The sequence below is a fragment of the Ammodytes marinus genome (genome assembly GCF_949987685.1).
Source record: "Ammodytes marinus genome assembly, chromosome: 6".
Classification (NCBI taxonomy): Eukaryota; Metazoa; Chordata; class Actinopteri; order Uranoscopiformes; family Ammodytidae; genus Ammodytes; species Ammodytes marinus.
In genome coordinates, this window is record NC_137235.1 from 33,788,622 (window position 1) to 33,810,515 (window position 21,894).

Consider the following 21,894-nt stretch of genomic DNA (forward strand, 5'->3'; position numbering starts at 1 on the left):
CTGATTTGATGTTATCCGATTTAACTTGCTGGACTCGGTGGATTAAGTAGCTGGCAAACCAATTGCAGGAGTGTGGTGAAAGACCGATGCTGGAAAGCCTCTGTAGGAGGATGGGATGGATGACGGAGTCAAAGGCCTTAGAGAGGTCAATGAAGGCAGCGATGCAGGTCTGCTTGGAGTCCAGAGAGGAAACAATATCATCCAGGACCTTCAGCGTGGCTGTGATGCACCCATGGCCTGGCCGGAACCCAGACTGCAAGTTGGACAGGATGTTGTTGGAGGTTAAGAATGAATCCAGGATCATGAATAATTGCCATATTTAAATAAACACAAGATGTCCCATACTCTCTCATTGTTGAATGGGTGGACTGTATAAGGCTATTGGGTTAGAGCAGAGTGTCTTCCTGGTCTAACCCAATAGCCTTATATTGTGCCGGGTAAGAACACACAGTAGATATATGATGCAGTCATGGGCTTTAATAGAAGACTGTTGTTGATTACAGCACAGCACAGCAATGCACAGGATATTTAACTTAGGCTTTGGGGTTATGTCTGCATAAGTGACAGAGTGTGTGGTCTGAAAGGGAAATAAACAAGAAACCACATTTGCATTAATCCTCAGAGCCTGTTATAAAATTATGCACACTTGTACCGCTAAGCGCGTAAAATGCGCTTTTCATAAAGGCAGCTATAAAAAATATTAAACATTATATTTTTCTTTTCCCTTTCATCTGACCTAACTATTGATATATAATATTCATGAATTTTTAAAGATGTTAACCCTTTAAATGCCAGGTTTTGGTCATGATACCATCGTATTTTAGATGAAAAAAACTGAAAAAATTAAATATTTTCAAAAAATTACATGCAATTTATTTATTTTTGTGTTGAATTATTAGGCCTGGGATATGTCAAACATTAGCAGTAACACTGATTAGTAAGCATTATTTTTTGTGCAGTGTCAAATAATCACACTTGCACCGCTAAGCGCGTAAAATGCGCTTTTCATAGAGGTAGCTATAAAAAATGTTATACATTATATTTTCTTCTACTTTTTTTTGCCAATTTCTTTCCCCTACAACCAACCCAACTATTGATATGAAATAGTCATGAATTTTTGAAGATTTTAACCCTTTAAATGCCAGGTTTTGGTCATGATACCATCGTATTTTAGATGACAAAAACAGAAAAATTAAATATTTTCAAAAAGTTACATGCAATTTATTTATTTGTGTGTTGAATTATTAGACCTGGGATATTTCAATCATTAGCAGTAACACTGATTTTTAAGCATTATTATTTTTTGTGCAGTGTCAAATAATCACACTCGCACCGCTAAGTGCGTAAAATGCGCTTTTCATAAAGGTAGCTATACATTTTTTTATACATTATATTTTCTTCTACTTTTTTTTAGCTAATTTCTTTCCCCTACATCCGACCCAACTATTGATATGAAATATTCATGAATTTTTAAAGATTTTAACCCTTTAAATGCCAGGTTTTGGTCATGATACCATCATATTTTAGATAAAAAAACAGAAAAAATGTAATATTTTCAAAAAATGACATGCAATTTATTTATTTTTGTGTTGAATTATTAGGCCTGGGATATGTCAATCATTAGCAGCAACACTGATTTTTAGGCATTTTTTTGTGCAGTGTCAAAAACTCACAGTATAAAGTTAGCTATACAAAATATTACACATTATATTTTTTAAACTTTTTTTTTGCCAATTTCATTCCCCTTTATCTGACCTAACTATTGATAAAAACATTTCATGATTTAAAAAAAATGTAACCCTTTAAATGCCAGATTTTGGCCACTACCATATTTTAAATAAAAAAATAGAAAAAATTAAATATTTTCAAAAGAAAACTACATACAAATTTATTTTCTTGTGTGTTGAATTATTAGGCCTGGGATATGTCAATGATTGGCAGCAACATTGATTTTTAGGCATTATTAATTTTTGTACAGTGTCAAAGCAGGGCTGCAAACAAGCTGGTAGTGCTCCTTGCAGATTGGATTGCCTCTTGCTTCAGGTGGAGAATATGTTGTTGTCTTCTCTTCTGGGGGATGTGTGTGGGGACAGGCTTGTGCTTGGGCATGGGGCTGCTTTGAGTTGAGCATCCAACACCAATTATCAAAGGTGCAGCCATCAGAGATACATAACAAATCGTTGAGGTGTTTACACAGCTGCCATTGAAGCCATAGTTTATACAAAGCAACCTGTGGACTAGTTATTTCTTACCTGGCAATATGGAGGGAGCCTTTACACAAGAAGTGCATGAAGCTTTGGAAACAGTGATGGAGTCTGATTCTGATAGAGAGCAATAGGAATCTGACACGGACACTGCAGGAGAGGAAGCTGTGCATGCACATCTATTGATGCTTCTGTACACATCTTCAGTGATGATTCCTGGAATCATCGGGTGTTTCGGGTCTTTCAACATCATACACCCTCCTCCAGGTGACCCAGCTGAGGTTGATCAGACCCCAGATTGTGTCCAGATGGCTAACTAGCTACTTCTGCCCCCACGGCTCTCCCCTCTTGAGCCAAAGCCATCTTGAGGCTTTCTCTGCCGCTTCGGTGGTGCTGCGGATGGCTCTTCTCTTCCTCAGTCCTGCGATGCCCAAGATGTGTCCAGAAGCATCAATAGATGTACTTGCACAACTTAGAACCTGATTCAATCAGTGACAACCAGGAAAGACTGGTTGACAACCGCGAATAGTGTGGCAACTACTGGAAACCTTCCTGTGTCTGAATCCTCCATTAACGCGTAACAGTTTGGTCCCTGTACCATTCCAGTGGCAGCAGGAGTATATCTCTGTATGGGTGTTGGTGGGGCCCACTGCATTCTCCACTTCTGAAAGTCAGAGGACACATCCTAGCTCTCCAAGGAGGATTCAGACACAGGAAGGTATTTCTCTCCTGCAGTGTCTGTGTTTCCGTGTCAGATTCCTATTGCTCGCTATCAGAATCAGACTCCATCACTGTTTCCAAAGCTTCATGCACTTCTTGTGTAAAGGCTCCCTCCATATTGCCAGGTAAGAAATAACTAGTTCCACAGGTTGCTTTGCATAAACTCTGGCTTCAATGGAAGCTGTGTAAACAGCTCAACGATTTGTTATGTGTCTCTGACGGCTGCACCTTTGATGTGATTGAAGATGACCCATGTTTTAATTTATTTGAAGCAGTGCATGCTTGTGTGTATGGACCTCAGGTAGGTGTGTGTCCTCTGCATTTATACAAAGTAATTTTTAGAGGGATTTTGAACCTCTGCATGAAAAACTAGACATGGAACAGAGTGAATGAAAACACTGCGACTTGAAAACCAGTAGCCCTTTGCTCATAACGTCATGGACAGACACACACACACACACACACGCCCACATACTCCTCAGAGTTAAAGCTAAATGGAGAGGGAGGCGGAATTGTGACAGTGCCATCTAGTGGGATTATGAATTATAAAAAAAAAAAAAAAAAAAGTGGGATTATGAATTATAAAAAATGAATAAAAAAATTATTATATCTGAAGTGCATTTATAAATATAACAATTATCAAATAAAAGTGCAACTACAGCATTAATTTAATGACAGTTTATGTATTTTCAGTATAAAAAAGAAAATACTGTCTGGGTTTGCACAGCTCGTTTTTTCTTCACAGTAACGGTGACCTGGATGGTGCCTTTTCAAATGCGTATGCATGTTCGACGTGCTCCCTTTATATGTCCATGGTTGGCTTCTACATAGGCGATCGCGGTGAAACAATAACCTGTGTGCCGACATTGTTCCACACGTGTATCACTGTTTTCATAATTCTACTGGAATCCGAAGTTATCCTTCAAACGGGATTTGAATAAAGGCCAGGACACACCGGCCCAATAATCGGCCATCTGACATGGTCGGAGGGGGCGGGGACACAAATCTGTTTGGTGTGTTCGGTGACGTCGGCCGCCGTAGATGTCGTCGGGCTTCTTTTCAGCCGATTCAACATGTTCAATCGGCGTCGGGCAGTCTTTCAGTCGGAGCAATTTCATTGGTGTGATCGGAAGTGAGGCGGGTAGCACAAACAGCTGACAACAGTATTGCATCGCTACCCATTGTTTTAATGTGTTTGTTTGTTTCGTTCAGTGAGTACTCACATGCATCAACCCTTCTTGACTGCTCGACACCATGCTCGACACTCTCTGCTAAAAATGGTGCTCTTTATGGTCCATAAACAGGGGTTGACACTAAGGTTTCAAATGCGCTTGCCAACAGGGCAAGTACAGGTAATGCTTTACTTGCCCGAATGTCGTGTTCACTTGCCCAAAAAAAAAAAAAACTGTTAAACAATGATATATACAGTATAGGCTAATTAAATTATGCATTTTAGCGAACCTTATCTCTTAAATGCAAACAATGCTTACTAGTCTCATCCTGACCACAAACAACCAACAACAATTCATATAAGCCTAGATATCATGACATCACACTACACCAAGAGCTTGGTCCTGCTGCAGCATCGTGAAAGGGCCTCTTTTTGCCATGCACCTGGCCCAGGGGCTCAGAAAACTCAGTCTAGCTCAGAGTCCAGCTGAATGTTAGCTTCCACAGAAAAATTTAACTTATTTTACTTATTTAAAACGGTCACATTGTGCCAAAAAGTGACCGTGTGCCATAACATGATTAAAGTCCACCATGTTAAAGCTATTTCCCAGTTACACTGTAAGTAGGGAGGGGGATCATTAATTTATATTCATATTGATACCATTATAAAGACTCCACAATCCAAATCTTTATTGATACTTTTCTATTATTTTGTTAAAAGAGAACTGGTATTATTGCTTTAAGAGCTATAGGACTTTAAACAGGTCATAATTCCATATTTAGGCCTACTATTATTTTATTTTGCTGGGAAAACAAGTTTTTTACCCAAACTGTATTATTCAACCTTCTCGCGAAAAACAAAAATTTCTTATTTTATTGACCTTTGCCTAATAATCATTTTACTGAGCCGACCTGAACACATCACATTTATCAATATGAATAGAAATGAATGATCCTCCTCCCTACTTACAGTATAACTGGGCAATAGCTTTAACATGGTGGACTTTAATCATGTTATGGCACACGGTCACTTTTTGGCACAATGTGACCGTTTTAAATAAGTAAAATAAGTTAAATTTTTCTGTGGAAGCTAACATTCAGCTGGACTCTGAGCTAGACTGAGTTTTCTGAGCCCCTGGGCCAGGTGCATGGCAAAAAGAGGCCCTTTCACGATGCTGCAGCAGGACCAAGCTCTTGGTGTAGTGTAATGTCATGATATCTAGGCTTATATGAATTGTTGTTGGTTGTTTGTGGTCAGGATGAGACTAGTAAGCATTGTTTGCACTTAAGAGATAAGGTTAGCTAAAATGCATAATTTAATTAGCCTCTACTGTATATATCATTGTTTAAGTTTTTTTTTTTTTTTTTGGGCAAGTGAACACGACATTCGGGCAAGTAAAGCATTACCTGTACTTGCCCTATGGGCAAGTGCATTTGAAACCTTAGTGTCAACCCCTGTGTTGCCTTTATTACAAGTCCACAGAGGCTATGGTTTAGAGATTTAAAAAGTTGGAGCAAGACCTTGCTGAGAAATTGCATAACTGCTTAATCAACTCTTTTTTTAAGAAATAGGTCAAGCCATGTTTTATTTTGTCATTATGATCGTTCATTTGAACTGCTCAGGTTAAAGCCACTGCAATGTCTCCAAGACAACCAATACCTTAAAGTTCCCCTTGTCTTGCCTACTTGCTTGATAATGTATTGTACACACCTATATTTTCAAGATGTATTTCAAATAGATTTTCTCTCATTCCGTCTTCAATTCTCAAGTAAGTACTGTAAGTAAAACCAAAACATCTAAAAAGTAGTATTTTTCCAAGTTTTAATTTTTTTCCATGCATAAATATTTGCTACACATACCATAAAAACAACTAAACATAACTTTATAAAGTGTACAATGACAAAGATAAATATTTGGCCCTTATTCCACCTTAAAAAAAAAATTAAAATTGACTCCCATTTTTCTCACATATCAGGTTTACATTTGACTAACAGAGATAAAATACACAACCTTTCTCTTTTCACCTTAAAACAGGAAACCGTCATCTTTGGAATAATAGAAACCTGATAGCGAGCTGCTTTTTATACATGAAAAAACCCTACATCCTACATTTAGACAGGTAGAGTATCAAGTGAGTTCAGTTAAACATCTGTAGCAAAATTCCTCCACAAAGGCACCATATAATATTATATTTCAGCTCACCTTAAGAATTTCTCAAAGACTGAATAATTTTAGATGAGAAGCATTCAAGGGTAACATACACAAGAGTAAGTAGCACACATCCTCATTGGATAAAGGCATTTTCATGATATAATAAAGAGTTATTTTCATCTAAATATTTAAATGAAGCATGTACAAGCAGAGACAATTGGCGTTATGCTTCAGGTGAGTAGCCTCAAACCAGAACATAGTATAGAGACAGTGCATGAAATAGGCCACGCCCATTGTGGGGGAAACCTTTGAACACCGTTCCATTCACTTTGTATTGAAGGAGACCTGTCTTCTGCAAACAAACTTAATTAAAACTTAATCAAACATCCATTTAACAAAAAAACTTTACTTTCGTTAACGACTCTTGTCTGTCTATACGAGCTGTTTTTGTGAAAAATAATTTTCAATATCGAGGTGTTTTTTCCCGTCCGACCTGGCGAGGATGGAGTATACGTGAGGGTTAGCCTACAGCAGAAGGCTAAAATGAGTATACATTAGTTAAGAGTTGTCTCGATATTGAAAATTACTCAATCATTTTTCACAAAAACAGCTCGTATAGACAGACAAGAGTCGTGGCTTTAAAGAAAGTAACGTGTATTTGTGAAAGGCATGTCGTATTAAGTTTGTATTAAGTTTGTTTGCAGAATACGGGTGTCATTCAATATAAAGTGAATGGAGCGCTGTGTATTGTTTTCCCCCACGATGGGCGTGGCCTCCGATTATGACGCGTTCCGCTCTGTCTCTATGTATACATCTCTAACCTTGTGTTCCTAGAAAGGTGACCAGTCTTAAGAGGTTAAGAAAAATATAATTTCAAGTGTAATTCCATTCAAAGCGGCTTTTTCTTTGGCAAATAGAAAACTTGAAATAAAGTGACAGAGAAAAGATTTAAAAATGATAAGACAAGGAAAAGTTGCGTCATGACAACCAAACAATGTAAACCATCTGAAGTGTAATAGTCAGTCTTGTGTAGAAGGGCAGCAGTGCCCAAAAATGACCTTTCAATTGATTGTGATGAATCCTTATAATTCAACTTGAAGCCTAATAATAAGAGCTTATACAATGCAAATGGAGGAATGATCATCCTCCATCTGTACCGTGACGTGAGATTGTTACGTCCCCGATGCCATCACTGAGCTGATGGGGCATCTTCTGTCGATATCGACGGTCTGGTCCTCTTTGCGGCAGAATCCTCTACAGTGAAAGTGTAGTTGTACTAAAGAAAAAAATCAAAAACACAGTATATTCTCTATATCAGGAAAAAAATACATACTTAATTTATAAATCACACAGCTGAATATGACCCTGTGTTCCAAATCACACACTTTTTATTTTTACTACACTATATACTAAGAATAAAGACAGATACTCCAAAATGCTATTGGAGTTAGTGGGGCATTTATGTATTTTCAGCATACTACAATTGACGTGTATGTATTGGGACATCCTAAATCTTTTTCTGGCATACTATATAGTATGAAAGTATGGGTATTGGAACGCAGGGTGAGAGTCAAATGTGACCCTACCTCATTTTCAATGTCTTGTACGGATTTTATGCGAATGTTGTGCAACTGGGAGTTCAGCTGAAGACTCTAGAGAGGGATGGACAAAGAGAAAGTAATGGTCAATAAATGTTTATGTTGGGGGTGAAAAGGACAGAAGAAAGATCAATTGATTGCATTTGAATCCATCAGTTGAGTGTAAATGAAGATGTCAAATGTACCGCGCTGTTCGTATTAATGTCAAACTTCGGGTGAAGGCTGAAGGGAACTCCGTCTAGAGCTGCAGAGAGAGAGAGAGAGAGAGAGAGCGAGAGAGAGAAGGTTATGGTTGAGTGGGTTGGCTGGTGTTAGAACAAGTAATAGGTTTTCCCTGTCTGTGTGTACCTGTAATTCCCTGGAAATTGCTGTCAGCAGGTTTGTCCGAGTTGTCCTTGGTGTGGAGGCTGTAGCGTCTCTGACTCAGTTTATTGTTTGGCATCTGACGAGGAGGGTTGCTGAGGAGACAAATCGATAGATATTTAATAAAACATCTCCAGGCATGCAAACTACACTATACTGTAGGATTATAAAAATCTAAATTCTCTCCTATTTTTGAGCACACCAATTTAAATATATTTTATTTGTATAAAAGAGATGTTTTGTCATTAATGTCTGGAATTAAACACCTGTGTGCCAGAGGAGCCAAAATCATATCCCCCTGTAGTGACAACCTATTTGCCACTCTTGCAGGACGTAGGATTCTGTACTCGTGCTTTTTTGTAAGGCAATAAAACTCCAAATAAAATACAAGCCACATTGTATTTGGATTCCCCGCCTACCCGCCACATGTCGAAGTGTCCCTGGGAAAGACACTGAACCCCAAATTGCTCCCGATGGTTCAGAGAGCGCCTTGCATGGCAGCTACTGCCATCGGTGTATGAATGGGTGAATGTGGTAAGATATGTAAAGCGCTTTGGGGCTGAGAAAATCGGCTAGAAAAGCGCTATATAAGTCAAGTCCATTTACCATTTACAAGGCCGATGTAAAATTAAAAATGCTGGATTTATTATCAAAAGAAATCCACAATGAACAAAAAATATACGATTAGCTACGGTCAGAAAAGTGAAGCTCCTGTCCTGCTCCGATACTTCAATAACAATGCAGAGATGCCGACAGGTGCCCTTTACAACAGTTTACAACACTAAGCTACGCTTTACGACAGAATAAACTTGTGGTAACAAGACAAAAATAATAGCATACTGAATAAACATCAATTTACAACTAAATATAAGTTATAATTAAGTATTATTAATTAAAGCAAAATATATTATTAACATATGCCTTATCAACTCCATGGCTCTAACATTCCGGCCCCTAATTGTTCTTGTGGGCCACAAAACAATTATCTTTCACACATTCTAAGAGCCATATAACAGAATTTTCAAAAAACACAAAAACTGAAGTCATCATCATCATCATCATCATCTTCAACCGCTTATCCGAAATCGGGTCGCAGGGGCAGCAGCTTCAGCAGGGAACCCCAAACTTCTCTTTCCCGGGCCACATCAACCAGCTCTGACTGGGGGATCCCGAGGCGTTCCCAGGCCAGCGTGGAGACATAATCTCTCCACCTAGTCCTGGGTCTTCCCCGAGGCCTCCTTCCAGCTGGACGCTCCTGGAACACCTCCCTACTAGGGAGGCGCCCTGGGGGCATCCTTACCAGATGCCCGAACCACCTCAACTGGCTCCTTTCAATGCAAAAAACTGAAGTTATGTCCATATATAGGACAGTCTTCTTTTCACACCAGGAACACTTTTAAGCAGCAGTGTCTTTAATTCAAAAGTCACCTTGGTGTTAGTCTTTTCCAGAACACCCTTGGCTTTGTTCAGCTCATCCAATTTTGTCCATTCCTTCTCTAGTTCCTCCTTTGCTTGACCCTGCTGCTTGTGTAGGACCTGTAGAGTGTTTTCATGCTTCTGGAGGTCCTGGTCACGTTGTGCCAGCGCCCGCTCCAACGAGACCCGGCCCGTCCGCAGCTCCTGGATCCGAGACTCCAGACCCGTCTGATGGCTCATGTTAGCAGACAGCTCCACCTGAGCTAAGTTAAGCTTCTCCTCTGATGCCTTCAGGTCTTGACGCAGGGCAGAGACCTCAGACTGTTTGCCGTAGAGTTGTGTCCGCAGCTTCTCCGACTGATTCTCTTTTACCTTAAGGGCCTCTTGAGTCTTTGAGTGCTGCTGCTCCAATGCGGTCAGCTGCGCTTTCAGCTTCTTCTCTGCCTCTCTCATCTGCTCTTTAGATTCTTTCATTGACTTGTTGGCAGCCTCATTACTCTTAAGAAGCTCCTGTCTGGCCTTTTCATTTGACTTTTCCTTCTCCACCATGGCTGTCTTGTGATTCTTCCTCTCTGTGTCCAGCTGACTCTGGCTCTCTTTCAGGGCCTTACTAACCTTCCCTAAGCTCTCCTGCTTGGAGGCCAGCTCCTTCTTTTGAGCCTCCTTTTCCTGTTGGGACTTCTGTAGATCTACTACCAGACTCTGAGCTTTCCTGTCCAGCTCTGCGTGCTTAGTCTTTCCCTCCTGGAAGGCCTTATCCAGGTTGACCTTCAGAGCAGCTTTCTCCTGCTCACTGCGCTCCAACTGCTGCTGAATGTCACTCAGAGCAGCTGCTTTTGTCTTTAATTCCTCTTGTAGTGTTCTAGCCCCTGCTTTCTCCGCTTCTAGCGAGCGCTGAAGCTCCATGGCTTTCCGTTTAGTCTCAGTCCACTCTTTCTGCAACTTCTGCACTTCCTTCCGCACTGCCACAGCACGGTTGTTTGGGAATGTCATGTGATTTTTCTTTAAGGGAAGACTGATGCTGTAATGGCTTTCGTGCAGCTTCACTGATTGTGATACCGAGTCCATGAACTGTCTGTCCTCTAGGGCTGGCCCGAATGCCATTTTTCAGGCTTTGAATATTCGTTGGTTTTTCCGAGCGAATATTCGTTCCAGAAAAACACACCATCAAAAACAACATAACATTTTTTTTTTTTTATTAAAAAAAAACGTTAATAATCCCTATATACTCCCTGGAACCGATTTTGACAGTATCTGCATATTTTGTTGAAGATTTACGCGCTCGGAGGTGAAGTAATGAATGCGCTATGACACTTATAGGCCTTTCACACCAAAATGAACCAAGAGTCAGTTCCAGGCTGGTGTTGGGGTCAGTTCAAAACTGGTTACAGCCTTATCCCAGTTATGAACCGGTTGGTTTCACATCGACCGGAGACAGCCATGGAGCCGGCAAGAGAGCAACGTCATGACGTCACTGTAAACGTGTGTGTACGTCACCCAACGCCGCTGCTCTTGTGGCTAACGCTAAAGCTACCGCTAGCTTTAAGCACAACAACAGCGGCGAATACGTCTTATTTTTACACGTGTTGGCTCTCGCTTTGCTTTCTTAACCAAACAGGACCCATACAGCGTATTCTCGCCGGTCAATTTGATCGCTACGTTCGGTAATTATGTTATGTTTACGTCTCGTAGTAGCGGTGTTTTTAAATATGGCGGGCATGAGGTTTGAGTTGCTCTGGTTGGTCAGGATAATCCCTCCCCCGGCCGCTGGCGCAAGCAGTTCTACCCAAACCCTGCTCAATCCTGGGGTATGAGTTCCCCCGGTTTTTACGGCCCAGAGCAGGCTCTCTGGCGGTGTGAAACCAAAACACTGGCTCTAACTCCGAACAAGCCCAGAACTAGCGCCGATTTTGCAGCGGTGTGAAAGGCCTATTAGTGATGTAATATCCTCCTAAATGAGCAATACTACTACTACTACTACTACAATATTACTAACTTTTATATCCAAATATAAAATTATTTGATGACATTATATTGCAGTACTAGCTTCTTGCAAAAAAAAAATGTTGAAGAAAAAAAAAAAATTATAAAAACGAAGCTCCGAATACTAATTTAAGCTCCGAATACTAATTTTCCGAACGAGTATTCGAATATTCGAATAATTCGGGCCAGCCCTACTGTCCTCGCTAGAAATTTCCAACTTCTCAGTCAGCTGATGCTTGGGAAAGTCAAACTTCATTTGCTACTGAGTGAGCTCTTCCAGCTTTGCCACTGAGATCCTGTTTACTGTTACCTGTGGCCATTCAGTGTTGTCTTTATTTCTATTTCCTCCTCTCAACAAAGGTCCATTGATTGTCCAGCCTAAAACGGCATAAGGGCCGCCACCCTCACTGTGAATAACCTTCCAAGGCTCAAGCACTTTCGGTACGTTTGTTCCTATTAACAAACCAATAGCCTCGTCAATCTGCTTGAGCTGAACCTCCCTCAAATGAGGCCACTTGCCCACATCGCTCTGCTGTGGAATGTTCTCCTTTTTTACAGGAATATCTGCTTGTGAGAAGACTTGTGGTAGCTTCAAAAAGTTGTCATCCAAACCGCTGACCTCAAGCCCCATGACAGTATGTGTACTGACTGTCTCCTCTTTTCCCATGGTGCGGAGCAAAATGTTGGCCTTTTTCCCTGTTACCTTTAGGTTCCTCATTAACTCCTCTGAGCAGAAAGTTCCAGTACTGCCTGGGTCTAAGAATGCGTATGACTCAACTGTTTTGTTGCTCCTCAAACATCTGACTTTCACTGGAACGATTGAGAGAGAACAGGCTGATTCCCCGGCCCCAGTGCAACCACACGTTTCACTATCTGTTGTGGGCGAGGAATTGGCAACTGATTACTCGACATTCCTGCTTTCGCCAGCAGAGGGAGCTGCTGACTCACCTTTGTTGAAGTGCAGGATGGTGGGGTGTTTCTGAGAACATGTTTGACTTTGTTGACAGCCTTTGCTTAAGTGACCCTGTGAAAGGCATCCGAAGCACACACCTTTGGATTTAAGGAAATCCATCTTTTCCTTGTGAGGCTTCTGTTTGATGAGCTTGCAAAAATCCAGGTTATGTCCAGCTTTGTGACAAAAAAGACATTGTTCTCCTGTTTTGTAAGCATTATTTTCCCTATCCTTATTTCCTTGCTCTGTGTGGCTTGGAACAGGGGTTACATCCGTTGCAAAAGTGTCTTTCCTTTCCTTGAATCTTGGAGGACCTTTTTCTCCTGCTTTTAGCTGGTTTCCATGGCTTGATGACATGGGCTCTTGTAAATTGCCAAATGAAGGATGAGAAGTGAAGTGAAGTCAGTGAACCTGGCTCTCAAACTTGTCCTTTCCTGCATGTCACAAGCAACTCCCCTCCACCTTTCTCTTAACTTGAAGGGAAGCTTAGAAATGACAATCCTCATATTAGTAGGGCTATCCATTTCTTCAATGTACTCCATGCTGTTAACTGTATTGCAGCAACCGGTGATGAACATGGCAAACTCTGTGAGGGCTTCTCCATCATCTGACCTAATTGAAGGCCATTTCAGTGCTTTTTCGATGTAGGCAGAGGCGATAGTATACTCATTATTACCAAATAATGTTCAAAAGCTTCTTTGCTTCTACATAGCGGGTGGCCTTGATTTCCAACCGGCCAAAAAAAAAAAAAAAAAAAGTGTGCTTGTGTATGGTCATAACCGCGCGAAAGGCCGTGATTTGCAGTAAATACATGTCCACATGTGTCTCTGTAGGCTATTTAAAAAGAAATCAAGTCAGTAGACTAATAATAACATTAATTAATTATAGGTTATCGCATCACAGAAGGCATATAATATGATTCATATTGGCCTATAATAGTAAAAAACACTACCTTAACTATGTTTACAGTTTACATTTTTTTTGAATGAAATGCAAACCTCAGTTAATCATTTGCTCTTGTTTCTCTGTCCTGAGATTCACACAGACTGAGTAGTCTTGTTTAAATGTTACAAATTGAGCTAATAAACTTAACTTTTTTTTAAGTTGCTGCAGAAGTTATCTCAGCTAATTTTATAATCTAACATCTAATCACCAAAGCACCAAATCCTCCTCGTGCGTCGCGGCAATTTTCTGACTTATGTAGTGACAACCTATTTGCCACTCTTGCAGGAGGTAGGATTCTGTACTTGTGCTTTTTCGTAAGGCAATAAAACTCCAAAGAAAATCCAAGGCCGATGTAAAATGAAAAATGCTGGATTTATTATCAAAAGTAATCCACAATGAACAAAAAATATATGATTAGCTACGGTCAGAAAAGTGAAGCTCCTGTCCTGCTCCGATACTTCAATAACAATGCAGAGATGCCGACAGGTGCCCACATGGCTAATTTACAACAGTTTACAACACTAAGCTAGCCTGGCTCCGCCCGCCTACCTACTTCCGCCCAAATTTCATTTTCCCTTCAGTAGTCGGTCTGGTGGTGGGGCGTATTAGTGAGATTTTTCCGAACAGATTTCTGAGTATCCAATCAGCGAACAGAGGAAGTGGCTGAGAACGATGAGGGTCGAAGTCGCGCTCCAGTTTCAGATGAATGCTGCGTTTCCTTACGCTCGGAACTCGGAAACTTCCGACTTGTTAGTTCCGAGTTCCGACCTGTCTGTGTTCCAGTGCATCTGCTCGGGAAAGTATGGACGCCTACAACCTTTCTCATCCAAATAACTAAACGTTGGCTCTAGCAAGTTACCGTTGCCAGGTACCGGTAGATCCATAGACTACAATATGTAGTGAAGTCTGAAATTTCCAAGTTCCCTGAACGCACCATCAACAGCCGGCTCACGACCAAACGTTATGCGATTGGTTGGATAATCCAGAGTGGCACTGCGCAGATCCAATAGTTTTAAACTTCAACAGACACCCGCCTCCAAGTGAGTGAACGTTTGCCAATTACAGCACTTCCAGACCTTCTGTACAAATTAAATGAAGTACGATGGTCTGGTAGCACCAGGCTAACACTAAGCTACGCTTTACGACAGAATAAACTTGTGGTAACAAGACAAAAATAATAGCATACTGAATAAACATCAATTTACAACAAAATATAAGTTATAATTAAGTATTATTAATTAAAGCAAAATATATTATTAACATATGCCTTATCCTCTCCATTGCTCACCCCCATAATGAACTCATTTTGTTAATTAATAAAAACACACTGTAGGAATTGACTATTATTTATTGAATAAGTGCAGTACCTTGGTCTGAGGGGCAGAGGAGCAGAGGGCTGCTCCAGTGAGAGTGTGCGCATGTCCAGGCAGACACTGCGGGGCTTGGCTTGGGGCATGGGGTTGGAGAAATTTCCCTTTCTGCACCACAGCACATAGCCGTGGATATCTCTGAAGAAAAAAGGCACATTTACTGACACATTAAAAAACTGTAAAATTAGCAATTAAGTACTGAAAGAAAGTTCTCTTCAAAGAACTAATTAAAATTAGGGCTGTCAAGCGATTAAAAAAAATAATCTAATTAATTACAGGCTCTGTGATTAATTAATCTAAATTAATCGCATACTTTTATGACACTTTTATACCTGTTTATAAACAGCTGTATAGCCTGCTACAGTTTGTTTCTCTGTCTCTCTCTCTCTCGCGCGCGCGCTCTCCGTCTCTCGTAACTTCTGTCTCCTCCCCTCAGCCAGCTTTATACATGAACTAGCGCCGAATTTTCTCAAAAAAACAAGCAGACAAATGACGACTTTCCATCTCCCACAACAGACAGCGCTGCACTGCCACCATTTCGTAGCCTACTTATAGGCTAAAATATTGACACACACACACACACACACACACACACACACACACACACACACACACACACACACACACACACACACACACACACACACACACACACACACACACACACACACACACACACACACACACACACACACACACACACACACACACACACACACACACACACACACACACACACACACACACACACACACACACACGTTTAAGTGCGAGACAGCTTGCAAATAAAGTTGGAGGAAGATTGAGAGATAGGCCTACTGTTTTGAACCTATAGCCTACATTGTTGCACCCACTAAATCAATAATGCACGGACACTGCGGAGAATTAAGTAAGATGTCTTCCTACCTTCATGTTTATTTGCCGAAGCATCCCATAAACCGTCCATAGAGCCCTCGAGTCGGCCCCTTTCCCCTGCTTCACTCTTTACATTTCTCCCTTTTACCCGCGCGCCCGGCCCGGCAACATGGACATATAAAAGCTACAGGTGCAGCTCCGCACCACTTTTGCACCGGATCAAAGGGCATTATAGAAGTGCGATTAATCTGCGTTAATTTTTTTAATCGCGTAAATTTTTCTGTGATTAATTAATCGAAATTAACGCGTTAATTTGACAGCCCTAATTAAAATACATGTCTTGATAAAAAAAAATGGTTTGAGTCAAATGTTTGTATACGGGAATGCTACCAACCCCACATATGTGTAGTGCTGCAACATCATTTTGCTTTTGGCTGTCAGTTTGATATCCAACACAGCTGTGTCCACACTGCCCACCGGGACGACGCGCACACACACACGTTTCTTCTTCCAAACAGAGGCCTCTGGACACACAAACACACACACACACACACACACACAAATATACATGTCAATCAGGCTGCACAGCAAATCAACAGTGAGTAAACAAGACGTCAAATATGGGGACTGCATTCAAATATCAATGTAATGGGGGATGTGGAAACACTTGTATGTGTGTGGGTTTCAATTGTTTTCCATGTGAGAAGAAATGTCAGCTTTACTTAGGGAAGGGTAAGAAGACATGGGTTTAAAGAGGACCTATTATACTACTTTTCTGGTCTTAATTTCTTGTTTTACACTGCTATAGAGCAACCTGACACGAATCACATCACAAAAAACTATGTAGATTTTCGGGAAGCTCTTTCTCTTATTTTGGCGATCCAGCACGTCCTGTCAACACTTGAGTGTGTGTGCTTCGGCAATCTCCGCTCCCTCCGCCTGTGCATCGGCCATCTCCGCTCCCCTCCCCCCTCCTGCAAACCCCACTCCGTTGTGATTGGTTACCTTCCTTCCGGAAAACATTCAGTGGCGGGAAGCGCGAGCATGGACCTATAAGGGCGCGAGGCAGACGCGAGGCAGACGCGAACAGGGAAGTAACAGCATTACCATACATGGAAACATCCGCGTGGTGACTTCACAAAGTTACATGCGACGTCACAAAGTTACAAAGGGTAGACCGCTTTGAAGACGTGACTTCTCGACTGGCTAGAATAGTGTTTAGTGCTCGGCACAGACACCCCAGACGGTCAGCAGGGAATACGTCGAAATGCATGTAAGTCATTATTTGATAATTTAGTATGGTTAAGCATGACTATGAATCATCATAACAACGTTTATAGGTCATAAAAGTCAAAAAGCATCATAGGTCCTCTTTAAGTTTAAAATCAGGTTTAGGCCTTTAGTTTGGATGGATAATATTAGGGTTAGGGTTACTGGCTAACGAATGATTTAGGTCAAAAAAGGACCTGTAGAAGTATAGCAAGACAAAAAAAGTGTGTGTACTCACTTGCTTCAAGGTGCTCTGCTATATAGCAATAACCGTGAGGGATGGAGTCCTTGTCTGAAATAAGCTGAATGTCGGACAATACCATACCACCGGCCAAGTTCTAAAGAGAAATAGAGGGACTATTTAGGGAAGACAGGAGGGACGAGGATAGGGGGCTGCCTGGTGGGAAACACACATGACCCTATTGTCTGTCTAATGACGAGTTGTGTGTCTGAGATTGTTACCTTGCTGTAACAGAGGTAGTATCCAGACTTCATGGCGAAGCTTCGGGTAAAGTTTGCTGCTGCTCCGTCTTCTGTGATGCTGATCTGCAGAGGGGCAGAGAGATCGAGAGGAAAAAGGCGTATTGACACTGCAAACATTTCTGATTAAACTAAAAACAGGCAGGTTGAGGCATAGAGAGAGTGGATGACGTTAGTGGTTGCTTTAAGCTTAAGTTGGGTTTCTGTCTCAACTATACTTTTTTTAAGGTTTTAAGGTTTAGGTCAATTTCATCCTGGCCAGCAAAAACAACAGTGTGTTGCTTGTACCGTGCAGCTCCTGAGAATGTAGCTATTTTTTAGCAGCAGACATGGCTTGAGAACGACAAATGCTTTTGGTGCAGTTTTAAGACAAAATGGCAAAAGTAAGTGTGAGTGAGCTGGGTCAAACATTAGGTTTCAATTAAGAACCAATGGGTATAAAATGATCATAATGCAATATGTATCATTAAAATGCTGGTCATTATGGTAGTTGGTTTAATCCATAACACTTCAAGAGATGTTTGGCGCTCAAGCCGATGACTCTACTCATCACAATGTCCAAGTCCCACCGATAATTGTTTTCTGTCTGGATCTTTAGGGGAGGTGGTACAGTCAGCTGACGTAATTTTCAAACAACCACTTTAAATCTTAAATTCAGGTTTCAAATACAGGTTTACGACATTTCAAATACAGCTGCTGCTCTCCTCACTGAGGCTTACGGCCTCTGCACACATCCTGCGTCTACCTCTGGAGCGCGTCGCCTTAACTTACTGCTGCGTCTCTCGGACTTTTCTCACACATGGAACGTCTCAGCAGCTGCTGCTGCAGCGCTGCTTCTAAAAGCCCTATCTTTCTACATACGAGTTTTCATAGATAATCCCCATTAAAAATTAAGTTATTTCGTGTCATTTATGATGCATATGATTTATATTGAGTCTGGACAGTAATCCGTGCGCCCCATTTTTTTTTTCCCCCACATTTTTACTGTGGCGCTGAGCATTCACCAAATAAAAAAAAGTTTCACAGCTAATGTAGCCGTTAGCACACTCAGGATCTCGTAATTACGAGATAGCCTAAGGATCTCATAATTTCGTGATCCTGAGTGTGCTAACGGCTACATTAGCATTTGGTTAAATTATATGCAGTTTGTTCATTATGAGCCACCGTACTGTGTTGCTTCATCCAATCAGAATGCCCGGTGGACTAGTTCAATTTTACCTCCTGTTTGTTACTGTATCGGAGCGCAGTTTTATTGAATGCTTTGATTAAATGCAGTCGTTTAAACTCGGTGTGATCCTTGACTCATACAAACACATAAGAACGTTCTACAAGGAGGGCATGACAATGAGTATTAGCCATGTCAACTTTGCGCAGATATGCAGTCACTGGGACTGTTCAGGAGAAAAGCCCAGTCGGACCTCAGCAGCTGATCACGGGCGTAAAGCCGAAAGTCTGTCCCTCAGTATAGGCTACCCGAAGCGATCGCTGATTAATTAATGAACAGTCAAAACATATTTAAAATAATTGTATTGATTATGGGGCCCATTGTAGTCCGGAAACCAAGGCAATTGCCTACGTTTGCCTATGGCTAGGTTCACCTCGTCTGCACACAAACACACACACAGCCATCTTATTGATGAATGGTTGGTCCTTAAAGGCCTACTTCACCGGTTTGAATATGAAGGTGTATTGAATTCTGAGATCCTATGTGCAAAAAAAATTAAAATCGGTTCATCCTAGGCTGAGAAAAGGCAGAAAGAGTGTTTTTTTAACCCTATATTTCTCTTTCTCGTGACATCACAGAAAGAGAAATATAGGGTTAAATAAAAAACTTACTTTGTAAATATTACTGTGATGTCTTTTACTGCGATAAATTACGTAATATCTCGTAATTACGAGATCTTTTCTTGTAATTACGAGATCCTGAGTGTGCTAACGGCTACATTAGCTGTGAAACTTTTTTTATTTGGTGAATGCTCAGCGCCACCGTACATTTTCGCTTGTTGGAAGTTTTATTTTGAAAGGGACACACCAGGAAATGGTGAAACTACAGCGAAAGCTGCCGGTATGAAGTCAATATGACTCTCAGCAGAGTATTTCTCTATCAGTTAAAGCAAAGAGACCCGAGAGAGGCTCTCTGAAAAAAATAGGCGAGCCTCCTGAGGTAAAGGGGAGCGTCGCTGCAGAGTCAGACGTGCCTCCGACGCGCATCAGCAGTGCGTCTGAGGTTGGATGTGTGCCCGCTCTAGGTTGATTACACGGTCAGTGACAAAAAGTCTGACGCAGACGCGAGGTAGACGCGCAGTAGAGGTAGGATGTGTGTGGAGGCCGTAGAGAGAGATCATGGCACCCTGTTAGTAACTTGTCTGGGTACATAAAGGCTTCTTTTAATGTCAACACTTTAATCAGTATTGGTTATTGCACACAGTACATCATAGCACAGACTGGGGAGCAGGTCTTTCAGGTTGCCAGTGAGCAAAGCAAGAAAGGGAAGATTTATACTATTTTCCACACAACTTTTAACAATTTCACATACTGGTCAAGGTCATGGTCACTGTTGAGTGATATGTCAAACAACCTGGGTCCTTTCCTAATTGGGAGGTTTATAAATAGTTTAATATAATAATAATAATACATTTAATTTAGAGGCGCCTTTCATGACACCCAGGGTCACCTTACAGAGCATAAAATCATCATAACATCATTGAAGACAAGAGATTGTGGAAAAACAAAAAAAATAACGTTTTCACTGCACACTTGCGTATGGACAATCCTATAAACCTTTGATCTATATCTCCCTCCCTCCCTACCAGGGTGAAATCTTTGGGGCAGGTGCTGGAGTTGGAAGTCCACGCAACTGCCGTTATTGGCCGGACGGCCCCACCGTCCATCAGAGACATCTGAGGAAGAGAACAATTAAAACAGTTAATGAGGGAAGGGAGAAGGGTTCTGGAAGGGAAGTCAGCAATGTAATTGTGTGTTGTTGGTGCCGGCAAAATATATGTAAAAGCTATCTTGTCAGTCTTTTCCTTGCCAAAGGAGGTTTTTATAAAACCTACGCTGCTTTTGGAGCAGAGATTCTCATTACGTCATTTCACGTGTGTGTGGACTGTGGATGGGGTTTGCTTCTCTGGGAGAAGTGATGGCTGACAAAAGTAAACAAGCTACCATGCAGTCTACGAATACATGTTACCCCCTGGTAGATACACTGCCTAGGACATAAAGATAAAATGCATGTATTTGAAATGAACAGGCAGGGGTCTGTTTTGACATACCTGACAAATCAAAGAAGGCTACAACATTAAATTAAGGTGAAAATAGTCATAATCATAATTAATTTCTGCTACATGTAACATTACCCACAGTGGTCATGCATTGGACACCTTTATTGTTTGAGATTAAAAGATAGGCCTATCTACTCTTGACCCCTTAATTTAAAAGAAAAAAGGAAGGAAAATATGAGAGTATAGGCTATGCCGACAAATGGAATTTAAATGAACAAAATTGACAGATGCCAGAAAACAAATTAGCCTAGGCCTACTTGTTAAGAGTGAAATTTGAACTCAGCCGCCTAGGAGTTATTGGAGATATGCTACTTATTCACTTATGTCATGGAACACATTGTTATTGTCTGAAGAATCATTTGTTATCAGGGCGGGGGAACAATTGCTGACGGTCAGAAGCAGGTAGCTCAAATCACTCGTGACTGAGTTTTGACAGTTTAATTGCTTTACAAACAACTCCTGTCATCCGCATTATCACACTTTTTTCCTTTCCAAATCAAACTCACACGTATAGGTTACAGACGTAGGCCTATTCCTAAGAATAGACCTGAGTAGCCGATATCATCCATACAGAATTACAAGACCAGACTCGAGTTATTTTCCATGTAGCCCAGCTCACCTAACAGCAACAACTGTTCCATCGACGAAACTTCGCCGCTTCTTGTTAAAACAATTATCTTAAAGATATGTGCCGAGTCGACTGATAAAATGCTGAAAACACATAGCCTACTCACTCTGTCTCTATATTCACGTCTGTTTCTTCGCGGTGAAACGGTGTGGCCAGGCGAACAACTTTTTAAGTCAATAGCCGCAATTTCTTGGTCTTCCTTGTCAAAGCAGGAAGTAGGCTTACTGAACCCTTTCTGACTCCAACTCCCGTCAACCCCCGGGGGCGAGACGTCAGAAGTGACCACCTATTGAAGTCTGAACACAAGATGGCAGCGATACAACAGGCAGAGAGAGACCATGGACCTATAAAGAGCGAGAGAGACTCTCGGTCGTCCAATCTTTCAGCTACCATTAAAAATGCATTATCTTTGGCTCGTGGTGTAGCCTACACGAACGGTTACATTGAAATAATGGGGGTTTGTGTTGTTGATGTAGGCTATTCAAAACACAAATGAAGAAATAAA

The 21,894-nt window shown here is 41.2% G+C and overlaps 1 protein-coding gene across 2 annotated transcripts; it reads right to left on the bottom strand.

The window, feature by feature from the left end:
- Positions 1 to 5,909: 5,909 nt before the first annotated feature.
- On the bottom strand, positions 5,910 to 21,618 carry mvb12a (multivesicular body subunit 12A). 2 transcript variants are annotated; one of them, XM_080029389.1, is made up of 10 exons: positions 21,496 to 21,618; positions 20,288 to 20,377; positions 17,460 to 17,543; positions 17,236 to 17,335; positions 16,123 to 16,252; positions 14,871 to 15,011; positions 8,193 to 8,302; positions 8,030 to 8,088; positions 7,833 to 7,898; positions 5,910 to 7,522 (listed from the first exon to the last, which is right to left on the bottom strand). In XM_080029389.1, the coding sequence occupies exons 2-10, from the start codon at positions 20,375 to 20,377 to the stop codon at positions 7,436 to 7,438; spliced, it is 867 nt and encodes a 288-aa protein (XP_079885515.1). In that variant the 5' UTR covers positions 21,496 to 21,618; the 3' UTR covers positions 5,910 to 7,435. The 2 variants fall into 2 exon arrangements, with proteins under 2 accessions (XP_079885515.1, XP_079885516.1); XM_080029390.1 differs by having other exon boundaries at positions 21,381 to 21,512.
- Positions 21,619 to 21,894: the final 276 nt, after the last annotated feature.